At 45.0% G+C, this 15874-nt stretch overlaps 1 protein-coding gene and 1 pseudogene across 1 annotated transcript in view; one reads left to right on the top strand and one right to left on the bottom strand.

Moving 5' to 3' along the window:
- Nucleotides 1–6524, bottom strand: part of Gsto1 (glutathione S-transferase omega 1) — a 12243-nt gene extending 5719 nt beyond the window's left edge. Inside the window, exons 1-3 of the mRNA XM_005352447.3 lie at nt 6384–6524; nt 6174–6282; nt 3033–3255 (exon numbers count right to left, since the gene is read on the bottom strand). Coding sequence (XP_005352504.1) covers nt 3033–3255; nt 6174–6282; nt 6384–6417 — 366 coding nt within the window. The 5' untranslated portion in view covers nt 6418–6524. The remainder of the gene's footprint in view (nt 1–3032; nt 3256–6173; nt 6283–6383) is intronic.
- Nucleotides 6525–11569: 5045 nt separating this feature from the next.
- Nucleotides 11570–11941, top strand: LOC101990706 (annotated as a pseudogene).
- The last annotated feature ends 3933 nt before the right edge of the window (nt 11942–15874 follow it).

Genomic DNA, 15874 nt, shown 5'->3' with positions numbered 1-15874 from the left:
ACACACACACATATGAACATAACCTTCATAGTCCTCACACCCAACACACACACATTCAAACACAATAGGACTCTCATAGTCCTGACACCCCTCCAGAATGCCGTAGAGACAAGTGTGGGCCAAGTCCCAGTGTTTAAAGAGACCGCAGTCTGTGCTCACAAACCTTGCTGTACACTAGGATGTAAGTTGCATGGATTTCATAATTTGCAGGAAATGGAAACCACTTTGGCAAATTTGAGCCAGAAATTTCATAAACACCAAGCAGCCTAGAACTGAACAAATAGCCCTGGAACCATTGGAACTTTCTAGAATCACACTGAGATAGACCAACCACGAGGTGTCAGCTGCTGCCAGCACTAGTGAGCACTAATGGGCACTAGTGCTGCTCGCACTGGGATGACTAGAAACTCCACTGCTCCCTAGAATTTAATCTTGCAACCACCACCACCCCTCTAACTAGGAGCTCTACCAGCCGTCCACACCAGGCCTGTTTCTTCACCCTGCCCTTATCTCAGTGAACAGCTCCCGTGGGTATCTTAACAGGAAGGGCCTAGGCCACAGGCCCTGGCCCCAGCTGCAAAGAGAGCTGGGAAGAGCAGTTTTCTGAGCTCTTCTTAGAGCCACAAACGACTATTCGAAGTGACAGGTGTGGTGGCCGAAGCTTTAATGAGTGTGGTCGGAGTTGTGAGTTTTGATACTCAGCTCTTCACGATTACCTCATTGTGAGAGAGGAAAGCCCGCCCACTCAGGCTCAGGAACTCCCATCTGTGTCAATACAGCTGCCCTTGTGGGGGCTGATGACCTGCACACAGCCCTTCCACCCACACTGCCATCTTTGACCCATACCGTCCTTAGTAGCTGCTCAATATTATTTTGTCAGTTCCCTTTTGCAATGCGCTCAATTTTGGCTTTTGTGTGGCTTGGGTATCTCAAGTCTCTAGTGATACACAAGTCTTTACATAGTACTGTCTTAGCTTGGGTCTCTTTCGCAAGTGCCCAGGGGTGAAGTTGACCAGCCCCTCCAGCAGGCCAGAGGGCATCTCTGTTGTGATGAGTCATGGCTTCCAGCACAGGAGCATGTGGTACAGAGGCTGCCCTTTCCCCGGATAAATGGGAAGAATGGTGGGCAACCCTAGTGTTGCTTTCTGCATAGTCAGTAAATAAATCATAAAACGTGTGTGTGTGTGTGCACGTACTCGTGTGTGTCTGTATCTGTGTGTGTACACATACGCGTGTGTGTCTGTATCTGTGTGTGTGTGTTGGGGAGGGCTCACATGCACTGGAGTGTCTGTGTGTGCGCGCACGCGTGTGTGTCTGTATCTGTGTGTGTGCACACACGCGTGTGTGTCTGTATCTGTGTGTGTCTGTGTGTACGCACGCGTGTGTGTCTGTATCTCTGTGTGTGTGTGTGTGTGTGCACGCACGCATGTGTGTCTGTATCTGTGTGTGTGTGTGTGTGTGTTGGGGAGGGCTCACATGCACTGCAGTGTGTGGATGCAGTACACCCATGCTTGTGCATGTAGAAGCAGAGCAGAACATGGTGACTTCTCTGCCACTCGTCACCTTACTACCATACAGGGTCTTTCGCTGTTCACAAATTTGTGTTTAAGCCGGACTATCTGGGCTGGCTGGGCAGGGAGCTCTCTAGAACAGGGTGACACTACCCTCCCCTGCCACTACATGCACCACACACACACACACACACACACGTACACATGCACACATGCACACACACCAGCAGTGCGGGGGCTTCAGGCACACAGACACCCCAGCTTTTTGCGGGGTGCTGAGGATTTGCACCAGAGGCCTTGTACTTGCAGAGAAGCTCTCTTGGATACAGAGCGTTTCCCCAGCCACCTTGGCACTCATTCCTACACCCCCTAGCATTCCATGTAAATTTCCAGCCACTTCCTCTACTCTTTTGCCTTTATTCTACTGAGCCAGAGGACTCCCTGCCATTTTTGCAGTGTCTGTAAACCAGAATGTCTCATTGTCCATCTCCCTTCTTCTAAATATTTTTTTAAAGATTTTATTTATTTATTATGTATACAACATTCTGCCTCCATGTATGCCTGAATGCCAGAAGAGGGCACTAGATCTCATTACAGATGGTTGTGAGCCACCAAGTGGTTGCTGGGAATTGAACTCAGGACCTCTGAAAGAGCAGCCAGGGCTCTTAACCACTGAGCCATCTCTCCAGCCCCCATCTAAATATTTTTTAAAAAGTAATTTTTATTTATAGACAAAGTGCTCCTTTATATCCTGACCATACTACCAATGTGATTCATCTGATTGGATGTAAGAGAGAATCGCTATTCCTAGTGTCTAAATACATGGTTTTTGCTCATCATCTCTCTGCTAATACTAATTTGAATTAATCCACTCTGATGATAAATAAGATGTAAAATCACATTTTCCCCCAGAAACCTCAGTGGCTTGTCACTGCTACAGACTGGCCATGGCACTTAAGTCTGCTCTGGGCACTCTGTGTTAGATCTGTTTACACGTGACCTAAGAAATCTGCCCCAGAGCATCCAATAATCTGAACGTTTCCAAGCAGTAAGCGATCAGTGATGGACGCACACCCTTCACGGAGCTCACATTCGCAAGGCGAAGAAGGCCAGCAGTTACCAGGGCAGAGGGCCCAGAGCCTCAGCGAGGAAAAGCTTATCCGAACAGAGCTGGAGTCCTGAACTGCCTGGACACGTTTCTGGAGGGCAGTAGGTTCAAGCATATACAACAAGGCCTCCTAAACTAAGTAAAAGAAGGGGAGAAGACTCCCAGCAAAAGCTGAGAGAGATGAGGGACCATGTGGCAAGACGGGGCTGGGAGGTGGGGACTCGTCAGGGGTAGAGTCAGGAGAAAGAGCCAAGAGGGCCGACTGCGAAAGGCAAGCAGGAAGCAGAGCTCGAGAGCGCGTCTGGGCACGGCAGTGGAGACCTCTGTTAATGTCCCCGGGCCCTGAACCATCACCAAGGGGCAGTGCTGATTTAGCTTAAGACAAAACACCAGCGGGGATTTCATACACGTACCTTAGAGAATAACTCTATGGTCATCCTCTGGCAAGCTCTCTCGTAAGGGTCGTCTGGGAACAGCTTCTTCTCCGGGTACGCCTCATCCAGGTACTCACAAGTGATGAGGGACTCGCGGATCAAGCGACCCCGACTGTCCTCCAGAACTGGCACCAGCCCAGACGGATTCTTCTTGAAGAACCACTCAGGCTTGTTTTTCAGGTTGATGTTGACAATTTCGTGCCTGGAAAACACAAGACGATTGAAGAGAGCAAGGCATTTTCTGTTTTCCTGAATTAGCATTGATTGGTTCTCCCATCTACTTAGCGGAGAGACCCGGATTTAGGAAGCCAGTTCTGCGTTTGTCTTCACCATGCCACATTTTCAGATTGAGAACTTGGTTCCCATGCCCTCCTGCAAGTGAATCACACAGAGATCACCTTTGTTTTTATCTGACTTGTTTCACTTAAGGTCCCCAGGGTACATCTTCGTCACACACTGTAGACTTTCCTTCAGTTGAAAGGAGGGACCTCGGGTGGTGCACGCCTTTAATCCCAGCACTCGTGAGGCAGAGGCAGGTGGATCTCTGAGACTGGGAGCTGCCTGGTCTATAGCATGAGTTCCAGGACAGGCTCCAAAGCCACACAGAGAAACTCTATCTCAGGGTGTGACACTACTTACTTACAAAGCATCTTTATCTGCTCATCTGTCCATGGCCATTGGGTCACACTGTTGTGAACAGTGTTGCAATGAACACGGGGATGCTGGTGTCTCTGGATCTTGAACGGAAGCAAATAACTGGATAGTGATCATACACACTCAGAATATTAGAATCAGCCTGATAAAAACTCATTTCATTTTGATTCGGTTCAAAATGAGTTGAACTGATTCAACAATTCATTTTATTAATATAAATTTTATTTATTTACTTATTTATTATGTATACAATATTCTGTCTGTGTGTACGCTTGATGGCCAGAAGAGGGCACCAGATCCCATTACAGATGGTTGTGAGCCACCATGTGGTTGCTGGGAATTGAACTCAGGATCCTTGGAAGAGCAGGCAATGCTCTTAACCTCTGAGCCATCTCTCCAGCCCCTATTAATATAAATTTTGAAATCCTTACAATGGTATTTTTTTAAAAAAAATCCTAAACATCTTATAAAAATATCAAATTAAATCCAATTGTGTTGATATGTTTTTAAAAAGAGGGGAGGGTAAAAATCATAAAGAGTATGGGGCTGGAGAGATGGCCCAGTGGTTAAGGATTTGGGTTTCCAGGACAGTGTTTACAACTGTCTGAACCCCAGTTCCTGGAGATCCAACGCCCTCTTCTGCTCTGTGGGCTCCCGCAAGCACATGGTGCACATAAACTCATATGTACACTCACACACACACATACACACACACACACACACACACACACACACACACACACAAATAAAATAATTTTTAAAATTTATACAAAAAAATAAAAAAGAAAGTCCAATGGAGCCAGGCTAAATCCAGATTGTAATTGAATACACCCTGTATCTTGCAGACACTCTAAGAGAAGAAAGTGTTATAAGCCTCAAAGCAATGTCTGTATAACTCAAATCAGGTGCAGTGTCCAGAAGGACCAATCACTCAAAAGTTAGATATCCCGACACTTCTGATGTCCTGTTTCCTGGCCCACAACTGAGCAGATTTATTTTATGTATTTAACTACATAATCCTTCACAAAAACACTCAATGTGAACACTGAAGTAAGCTCGCATGCATGCATGTAAAAAGGTTCATTGCGCCTGTGTGTGTGTACACATGCGTGTGTGTGTGTGTATGTGTGTGCATGTTAAAAGGTACATGTACCGACAGAATAATGAACATACATACATACATACATACATACATAAATACCAGCTGCTAAGGGAAAACCAAACCCTCTGCCACAGAGCAGTGCTCATCTCTGAGGCTGACACTTTGGAAATGAAAGGGGGTCCTGGGATGTAAAGACAGAGAGCACACACGAATGAATGTCAGTATTCTGAGCCACGCCTGCGCTCCCAGGATGCTCCTTACAGAGAACATGCGACAGTTGTGGCCTGTGTAAGATGTCACTGCTCCAGAAAAAGTTTCCTGGGGTTCAAAATCGACCCGGGAACATAGTTATATGCACTATCTGGAGGTACCACCTTCCCCAATAAGAGCCTTACTCGCCTTCATTATGGTAAAATAATTTCAAATTTGCTTTGGGAAATCTGCTGGTGAGAAATGTAATTCTTTTCCAGGCAGAGTTTCAGTGGGAAACACATTAAAGCAAGGCATTGTGCCTGAACTTGGGCTTCCCCACTGCATGCGGGCAGCAAATACCTTTTAGTTTTCAATTCAGATTGAGTTTCTTAGTGGTAAAGTTCTGAGTAACGCAGAAAACTTTGCACTAGGTAAATACTAGCAAAAATATTTCCTAATGTGTCCAAAACCACGCTCTCTCATCCAAGTGAAATCAAAATTGTTATGAAATGAGAGTTAATTTTAAAATACTTCTTTAGGATACATCTTATGATTTAAGGAAAAGTGTTGCCTGTCTAGACAGTTCTCTCTGTGGACTAAAATTCGTTTGCAAACTTCAACTGTATTCATGAAATTTTTCTTAAGAGAAGTCTTCCAAACAGCAGGTGTCTAAAATTATTCTCAGAGAAAAGTCAAGTGACTTGTCAATTATAGATAACCTGTAGGTCAATTACTGTTAGTTTCAATAATAAGGCTTTGCAAAGAGGCTTTTAGAGCTATGCTGTGTACAGGAAGGTTGACTCAGAACTCTGCTTGCCAGGTCAAGTTGTGACCTTTGCCTCTAGGTGAAGGCGAAGCTCAGTAGATCAAGAATCCAGGGACCAGAGCTGAGACACCCTCCACAGTGTTTAGCGATCGTGTGCAAACCACTAACGTCACTGAAGAAACTGCTTTTCCAAGCCGTGGAATGCTTAAACAGGCTGGCTGGCCTAGAGCTCTGGAGTCCGCGGCTATCCTCCCCTTGAAAAATAAAAGGGGGTGGAGGTGGGGCAAAACTTAAGTCTCCTACAAAAGGCTGAACACAAACCACCATTCTGAGGGTCTGGGGCGAGGTGGCCAAGCCCGCCACTAGCCCTGGGCAGTGGCTAGGGAGTCGTTGCCCTCCTTCTCACCGGATTCCCTTGGCCTTCAGGACCAACCGCGTCCTCTCAGCGTAGGGGCAAAACCTCATGCTGTAGACGCGGATCTGACCCTCCGGGACCGGACCGGGAGGCGCGCTTCCTGCAGGATAGAGGAGATGGTCAGCGCCCAGATGGCACGGAGATCCGGGACATCCCGCACATCCCGGGTCCCCGGAGCCTGACCGCGGCGGACAGCCTCACCTTTCCCCAAGCTTCTGGCGGATGCCTCGGACATCGTTGAGCTGTGCAGGCCAAGAGCCACGAAGATCCCTCTCTTGTTTGCAGGCGACTCCGGAAGCACATGGCCTAGCCTTGTCTTGCCTTAAGCGCCAGCGCTCAGCCCCGCCCAGACCGCGCCCACTAACCCGGATCTGGCCCCGCCCACACACAGCTCAGCACTTAAAAAAGCGGATCTATGGTCCCTTGCATCATGCCCTGGCCGCCTGGAGATTCGCCAGAGCTGAGACGTTGAGAGACACCCCATTCCTCCAGGCAGAAAGTGGTCGCCTATCTGCCTTCACACAGGACTAAGTCCCCGACCTCCCTACTTCCCATACCCGTTCCTTGGCCACCAATGCCCCGGTAGTCCAAATAGTACCGGCCTCTGGGCTGCTGGGACCCTTGACTATAGGAACTGTCGGGCTCTACTCTCAACTCTTGCTCTGCCCCAAGATTTCCAAGACTTGGGTCCTGTGGCCTGGGTCACCTCAAAGGCTCCTGCTGTTACCTACGACTCCCTGGAGGTGGTCTAGCATCCTGGACAGACTTTCCCTTTTTCTGTCAGGACTAGCTTACATTGGAGCCACCATCCCTACTCACCCACAGAAGCACATTTTAGCCCACCAAAAGGACCACACATCTGGATATCAGTAGTCTCAGAATGCTGGTTGTGCTTTCAGAATTCCATCTGTTAAAGCATTTGTTTGGAAGTCCTAGAAAGAGTACAAGCTGACTTAAGCACAGTGGACTGAGGAAATTTAGTTTCTTGGGTCCCTAGGAAAAAAAGAAAAAAGAGCAGATCAGAGGGTGGGTGAGCGGTTCACTTAAGAGTCAGGAAGTAGGGCGGAGTCTGAGCACCAGGATTCCCACAGCCAATGGTTGAAAGCCAGTAACTCTGGTGCTATTTAGGGAATACTATGTCTGGAGTTTGTTTCCAGCTCTATTACTGGAGAAGCAGAGAATGTCCTTGGAGCTTTGATGGAGGAAGGTCATTGGTTAATTAAATAAAGAAGCTGTTTGCCCTGATAGGTTAAAACAGGAGGGAGGAGTAAACAGAGCAGAATGCTGGGAGGAAGAGGAAGTGGGGTCAGAGACTCCACAGCTCTGCTCTCGGGAGCAGATGCCTCAGAGAGACGCCATGCTCCCCGCTCCTGGGAAGATACACTCCCGGTAAGACTGGTGCTCACTAAGACTGGTGCTCACAGATTATTAGAGATGGGTTGATCGGGATATCAGAATTAGCCAGTAAGGGCTAGAGCTAAAGGGCCAAGCGGTGATTAAATGAACACAGTGTCCGTGTAATTATTTCGGGTAGAGCTAGCCATGTGGGTGGCCGGGTGCCGGGAGGCAGCCCGCCGCTCCTATTTCTACAGAGCTTGCACCACTTTTGGTCTTGGTTTGTCTTGTGTCCACTAAAACTATGGAAGAAAATACCAAAGTGGGTTGACCAGCAGATATAGCTAAAGATTCCACTCAAGGAATGGCAGTACCCTAGCGGGTGGGGCTTCCCATTTGGCCAGTCTAATAAGCAGAGAGCAAACATGAACTCTTCAAAGAAACAACGAAAAAAATATTGTTACAGCAAACCATTGTACAAGACTATTGGACTGCATTACAGTAGAGATGGTGTGTAAGTCCTGGCAGCTGAGAGCATATTGGGGCATCTGGGTATCTATCGCTGCTGACCACAGTTAAAATGGCACAGGACTACATATTTTGTAGCTGTGAAGATCAATAATTAGCCTGGAGAGGTTAACTGAATTAAATGTACTGCAAAAAGATGAAAAATTTAAAACCCTCATGACAAGACATTTTCAACTTCTAAATAATGCTCAAATTCACGGTTCAGATGTGGACACTTGATACAGCATCCTTCTGTGACTTTTCAAAAAATGATGGCTAATTTCATACTTTTAAATATATAATCTATGTTGACAGGGTTAAGTTCAGATTGTTAGAGGTCACCTTAACTGCCTTACAGTTGATATTTAAATAAAAACATTTTTTTAAGTTAAGAATAACTGAAGAAGCTGACTATTAGCTTTTGTAACACCCTATTCCAAATATGAGAAAAGGCTCCAGATCGGTGCCAGTCATTCCTGTAAACCTGAAGACACCTTGATTGAAGAATAAAAGAGTCTTGCAGACAGATCATCTCATGTGACAAACACCCCAAAACAGGAGCCATCATCTTTGGGAACCAGATTGTCCATACAAGCAATAAAGACTCCTTCAAGGTTATCTTGTAGAAACAGACTGAGCTGTGGTTCAACCAAATCATAGCCTGACCAGCACTATTAATCATGCATGCCTCTTACCCACTCCCCAAACTCTTGCTCTGCTTAAATCTAAAACTCACATCAGCATCGGGAAAGAGGGATGGAATACCTAAATGGCCATTTTGGTTAAACATTTTCAAACATTTTTACATTTGCCTTCATCTGTTTTCTTCAGCCTAGAGTTGGGCGTCTAGCCTAAGGCTCCATCCAGTTAATAAGCTTTCTGTTTGGTTTAATTAATTCTATGACAGTCCCTAGCAGGGAAAATGGAATTCATCAAAGAATTCTATGGAAAGATAATGGCTAAACTTTGGTTGAGTGAATAAGGTAGGAAGGCCAGAGTCTGGTCAATGAAGATAAAAAATATCCTCAAAATAAGAAGTTAAACAGGAACAAATGGTATAGAAAGAAAGGAGCTTTAGTTAAAAGGAGAAGAAAATGAATTAACTGTGGTTTATGGAAACCAATAAACTGCAGACCTAGCTTCCAACTCAAGTGCATCCCAGAAACACGACTGAGTCCTAAAAGCAAGGCACAGAAAGAGATACATTATGACTATGTATTAACTGTAAGACATGCAAAAATGAAACACACATTGGTTATTGCAGTACCTGTATATGTGGTAGAATTAAAAAGCAAAAAAAAAAAAAAAAAAGCAAAAACCTATCTACATACTTCTGGGTGATACTTCCCTCTAATTGGTAATGCATTACCAAAAGGGAATTGCTGTGGGTCAATGGTCTTTTATCTTGAATTATTTTAATAAAATGCTGACTGGCCAGTAGCCAGGCAGGAAGTATAGGTAGGACGACCAGTCAGAAAGTAAAGGCAGGGTGAGAAGAACAGGAGAATTCTGGGACATGGAAAGCTCAGTCTTCAGTTGTCACCAGAGGCAGAGGACACAGATACGAATGCCTCACTGATGAAAGGTACCAAGCCACGTGGCTAACACAGACAAGAATTATGGGTTAAGAGGTAAGAGTTAATTAATAAGAAGCCTGAGCTAATAGGCCAACTAGTTTATGATTAATGTAGACCTCTGTGTATTTCTTTGGGACTAAATGACTGCAGGACAAGCAGGAAGTAACACTGGTCAACAGGGAAAGGGGGAGGACCAGTTCATGTTGTGCAAGGGGTGATTCAAAAATTTTGGCCACTTTTGTTCGGCTGGAAGACATCTTCTAGACAGTGACACTGCCATGACATGGATGAAGTGGGGGCAGGGACATGATCAAGCAAACTCTGCAGTCATTTGAGAACTTTGTATATTTTTTATTACCAGTGGCCATGTCAGAGAAGAGCACCAAATGGCAATTGACCTCAGGGGGTCGGACCACCAGGAAGGAAAGCTCTGGTGGGTGAATCCTGGACAGTAAGGCCCTGAGAGCCTCAGCCCCAGAATGTCTCTTGCTGTTCATATGTCTTACATGTTCGCCAGTGCCATTTTTCTCTGGTATCTGACCCAGTGTGAATGGACATGGGGAGATCCCCATTGCTCTTAATGTAGTGTGATTATCTCTTGAAAATGTCTTGTTCTACTGGGCATTTTACCTGTGGATTATTATGAAAATGATTTCCTCCTAAGTTGTACTGTTTAACTGAAACAATGATTTTATACAATAATAGTTTAGTTTAAATAAGATTTTTGATGATTCATGGCCTTTAATAAATCTAGTAAGGGATTACGATAGAGGTTAGCTTAATGAGAAACCTAATATAAGTAAAAGCAAGATATGTGTTGCCTTGCCCCCTGATAAAGCAGAGGCTGCAGAGGACAAAAAGTAAAACAAGGAAGTGTCACACACCTAGAGTACAGGAGTTTCCCTTAAGGAGCCTTATAGACTGTAGCTTAGGTTAGGGAGTAAGAGAAACAGCTGAGTCACATAAGCCCAACTAGTTCAACATCTTTTAATCTTAATGTTGAGAGATAGATAGATACAGATATAGATTTAAAAACCTGTTGATGAAAAAAAATTTTGCTCCCTGAGGATTTAAATAGAGATGGCTCTTTTTCACAAATAAAAGTTTAGGTTTGTGATTCTTTTAAGGTTCTTTATAAGATTACCTTTTGAGATAAGCAATAAAGTCATTTCTTTGTAACTGCAAAGTGCAGGCTGCCAGTAAAAGAACTGGCTAAGAAAAATACCTTGCTCGCTTACACTATCAGTTGCTTGAATAGGAACATATGTGCTTGTTGGAATAATTTGTTATAATCTATAGTATATGGGATGTTTAATCATGTGAGGGGAATGGGAAACACGCTTTTTTATCTGTATTCATTATAATCATTCACTTGAAAAATAGAATGCACCCACATTATACCTTTTATATTGCTTGAAAGATTTTGCTGGGATATATAAGCTGAAAAGGAAAAAATAAAGACAAGAGAGAGAGAGAAAAAAACAAAGAAATGTCGAGAGAGAGAGAGAGAGAGAGAGAGAGAGAGAGAGAGAGAGAGAGCGCTCCCCTTTCCACTGGCCCCAGAGAGTTAAGTTTAACCCTCCTTGACAGCCCCAGAGAATTAAGTTTTACTCTCTCAGATAGAAAAGTCAAGTTGGTTGATCGTCTGCCAACTCTGTAGACCCCCCTCAAACCCAGAGCTCCTGGAGGTTGGTCCTCACAGCGACAATATTTTATTATATGTTATTCTGAAAAACATTTTAAGAAAGTGATTTTTTTCCCTTTTTGAGAAAGTGTCTCTCTTCATAGTCCTGTCTATCCTAGAACTCACTATGTAGACCAATCTTTGAATCCACAGAGATCCACTTGTCTCTGCGCCCCAAAGTGCTAGGATTAAGGCATGTGCCACCATGCATGGCTAAAACACTGATTCTTTCCAATAGAAAAGCATCTTTTCCCTGTCACCACCAAGGCTCATGATCTACTGCCATGGCCAAGGAAGGCTTTGCTGCTGGAGGTGTAAGGGATGTTAACACTGTTTTTCAAGAGGTGCTGAAGATGGCCCTCATCCACGACAGCCTAGCATGTGTCATATGTGACACTGTCTTAGACAAGTGCCAAGCCCATCTTTGTGTGCTTGCATCCAATAGGGATGGGCCTGTGTATGTCAAGTTGGTGGGGGAACTTCGTGCTGAGCACCAAAGCAGCACAATGAAGGCTGAAGACAAGGAACCAGGTGAATGGGTGGGCCTCCGATACATGGGTACAGAGGAACAGCCAAGGAAAGTGGTTGGCTGCATTTGTGCAAAGGTTAGGAGTTATGATAAAGAATCTCAGGTCAAGGGTGTCACCAAAGAATAATTTAAACCCAAAAAATGAATTAAAAACATTTTGGTTCATGGGGGGAAAATATAAAAACTTGTATTATTAAAAGGAAACTGTTTAAAAGATGAAGTAGTGCTATTTATGCAAGTATAAATAAATTCAAAATATAGTATTAAATTAAAATGCTGGAGAATGTTAAAAGATAATCTAGTTCACTGTTCACCTGTTTGAGAGAGAGAGAGAGAGAGAGAGAGAGAGAAAGAGAGAGAGAGAGAAAGAGAGAGAGAGAAAGAGAGAGAATAAATGTGCTGTCGATAGCATCATCTCATGGATGAGAAACTTAGAGTCTGTGGTCATTTGAATGTATTTGCCCCCCCCCCCCCCCCCGCACCAAACTCATAGGGAGTGGCACTATTAGGAGGTGTGGCCCTGTTGGAGGAAGTGTGGTCTTTACACTGGGCTACTTCTCCGGCACCACGCCTGTCTGCATGTCTCCACACTCCTCACCATGATGGACTGAACCTCTGAACTGTAATGAGCCACCACAATTAAATGTTTCCTTTGTAAGAGCTTCTGTGGTCATGATGTCTCTTCACAGCAATGAAGACAGTTCAGATGTTAGCTCAAAATCAATACACTTTAAAAGGACAGAGCTGTTTTCCCAACTGCAGTCTAGTCCCAGACTCTCCGAAAACTGCTACCCTATCATGTCCTTTCTGAGAGACACATTTCCTCCCGGCTTAACCCTCCGAAAGCAGGGATTTGTCTTCAAATCGCTGTACGCTGGGAGGCAACAGTACTGCTGTATGAACCCGCAGGATGGATGCCCATGGCTTGGAATAAAATCCCCAGAGAGCAGAGTGCACGTTTGCTGTGTCCTTGAATGAAAAGCTATTCTAGGCACCGAGGGTAGTTAGTGCTGGAAGGGAACAGCTCTGGAGACGACAGGCATGATCTGAAATACAGTTCAGGCGATCTGGGTTCAAAATGAGCAGGCTCAAGCAATATTTCAATTTATGCCATATGCAATTTCCTTTTCTTAGACTCAACAGATTAAAACAGGAAAAAAGAATCTATTCTAAAGGAGCTGGGTTATGAAAACAGTTTGCCTGGGTTAAAAAGAGTGATTTTAATAAACGCAAAGTAAAAGTCCTCCAATGCTGCTATAATTTAACTGACAGATATTTCCCCTTCCCACTTGACCTTACATTTAATTCAGCCAGCTTCCCTCACAGCCCTCCTCCTAGCTTTGTATCTTTCAGGAGAACTGGGTTTTAGTTGAAAACTAAGAAAAAGCTCACACTCCAGCAACTGCACCTATGCTCTCCATTTGCACTAGCTGTGAACCGGGACCACACATCTGTAGTGCATGTATTACACAAACATCCACTTTGTTGTGCTTGAGACAGACTTTTGCTGTGTCACCCTGACAAGCCCTGATTTCACAGTCCTCCTGCCTCCAGCTCCCAAAAGTCAAAGGTTCTTTTCGCAATGTTTGATCTAAAGCCAAGCACAATCATTACTCCCTCAGCACTGACTTCCTGTTGACTCAAGCTTTTGTCAACACAGCAAGTACTCTCAACTCACCCTGCAGAGAAGCCACAGAGCACGCACATGTGTGGGAGAGCCCTGTTCTCTAGTCCAAGGGAACAGAGAAACATGAAAGACCCCGGAAGACAAAGCAATCGGTAGAAAGTCAGATCACGTGAGAAAAAGTAGAATGTGTTGAACTTTTGTGGAATGTTAAGATGAACTGAGACAGGTAGGGAACCCAGCAAAAGAACAACAAAAAAAAAAAAAGACAAACCTCCGAGGCTTTAACTAGTTTTACCCAGTAGAGGCATGCTGTCAGCAGCAGACACAAAATAACAGACTAGGTTCCAAGGCCAGACTGTTTCTACTCTATGAGTTCCTTAGGACTAAACCAGATGGCTTCAGATGTTACACAAATGGCAAACAAAGAGGAGAAAGTGTTAGCAAGGAACCTGTCCCGCCTCAAGCCCTTAGTCAGTGTTCAGAGCCAAGTCCAAGGGCAGATGGTTCCTCAGAGCAGAATCACTACCTTCTCTCAAGGTCATGCCACTAAGCCACGCTTTCCTGGATTCCCCAATTTTAGATTCTAGCATATGGAAAGACACAAATGTGATCATTTATGTTTCTGAAGTAACTCATTTACTGGCATTGTCTGTGAAGAGAGGGAGAGAAGCATGGCTCCACACCTCCATCCTGTCACTGAAATTAGCCTGAGAAATTCCCATAATTGGGAGTGGAGCAGTGTCCTAATTCAGGTAAAGACCAGGATTCAAGGCTTACATACACACACACACACACACACACACACACACACACACACACACACACAGAGAGAGAGAGAGAGAGAGAGAGAGAGAGAGAGAGACTGACTTACGAATTGCACGCACACACCCACACACACACGCACAAGGACAAGCCAGTTGGGAGCAGATTAGAGTTGGCTAAGGAAAAAAAAAAAGCCTAGTGTGGTGGCTGATGCCTTTAATTCCAGTGCTCAGAAGGCAGAAGCAGGCAGATGTCTATAAATTGGAGGCATGCCAGGAACTTATAATGAGACCCTGTCTCAAAACAGAAAGATGGAAAGAACTCAAGGAATGAGCCTGGGTGCGGGCTTCTCAAAGAGAGTTTATTAGCACAGGTTCGACATAGATTTTTAACTACAGAGTTTAAGAGGAAAGACTCCCACAGCAGGAATAAAACACCCCAGTGTCTGTGTGGGGTTCTCAGGAGCGTTCCAATTGCATGTCTTAGTATTGACCTTAGATAGAATTTTCCAGCTCTCAAGTTATATCTCAGAGGGCTGCTAAACACAACGGCTCTTCTTTTCTTTTTTTGATATATGATATTATAGGAGGTTCCTCGAATGGGATTAAAATGATGAAGTATGACGAGGAGCCACAAATGTTGCACAAGGGTGTTTGATTTAGACAAATCCCTGTACTGTGAAGGCAAAATCTGATGAGAGCTCTAGAAAATTTCAGGTCTCCGGCTGGCATGGGAATAAGGCCCCAAGCAAGTGCTAATGGGTTAGAATGACTGATTCTCAGTTGCTAGACTCCAGCTAGAGGGTCCTTTCCTTTCCCATGTCTGCATGGTTTCCCATCTTTCTGTCCTACCTCGTCATTCCCGTTGGTAAATGTCGTTGCTGTCGCTTACCGTTTCAAATATTTAATATCGTCTTCCTGGTTTTTCTCTTTAAAACTTCCCCTTGCTTCACCTACCTGAAAACACCAGTAGTTTGTTACGGTAAAGGCAAGCGGGTAGGAAAGAACATGCTGACTTGCCCGGGAACCCAATCTGATCCCAAGACCAAGACCAGGGCCAAGAAAAAGAATCCCAACAATTCCTGAGCTTGCTCCAAGATCAGGCCCCAAAATTCCCACCAATTCCAGGCCACCCTGGAAAACCCCAAACCCTAAGAAACTCTACATAAATCCTGCCTTCTACTCAGTGGGGTCTGCTTCTCGCCCTAGCAGAGCCAGCCACCCTCCTGGGCTTTCCCCTCCCAATAAAGCTCTTTGATGAGATTTGTAGTGCGGTATGACTTTCCGTGGTTCCTGGTTGCCAAGCGACCATTTCTAGCTGACCTGTAGAAGCTTCTTCCACTGAAGAAGCCCTCTCCCTCAGAGTTGTAACGCTTCCATTGGGGAAGCCCTTTCCTTCAGAGCTGGAACACTTAATCGTATTGTGACTGTTCCCGGGACCATGCTCTGCCGTTCCCGAATACATAGTATTTTCTTTAGAGAACCTCTGTTTGGGCTTTGTTTTGTTTGCTTTAGGTTGACAGTGGCCTGGTGAGAAAGAAAGAGCCTGAAGAAACGAGGGCGAGGGCGAAGCCCCAGGAAGGGAGGGAGGAGGACAGAGAAGGGGCTGAGGGGAGAAGAGCATGGCCTGTTATTGGCCTGATTACTTTTGACTACTTGTGCTATCAGAGGG

Source organism: Microtus ochrogaster, chromosome 8 (genome assembly GCF_000317375.1).
Source record: "Microtus ochrogaster isolate Prairie Vole_2 chromosome 8, MicOch1.0, whole genome shotgun sequence".
NCBI classification, from domain to species: Eukaryota; Metazoa; Chordata; class Mammalia; order Rodentia; family Cricetidae; genus Microtus; species Microtus ochrogaster.
This window is presented reverse-complemented; position numbering and strand designations above follow the sequence as displayed.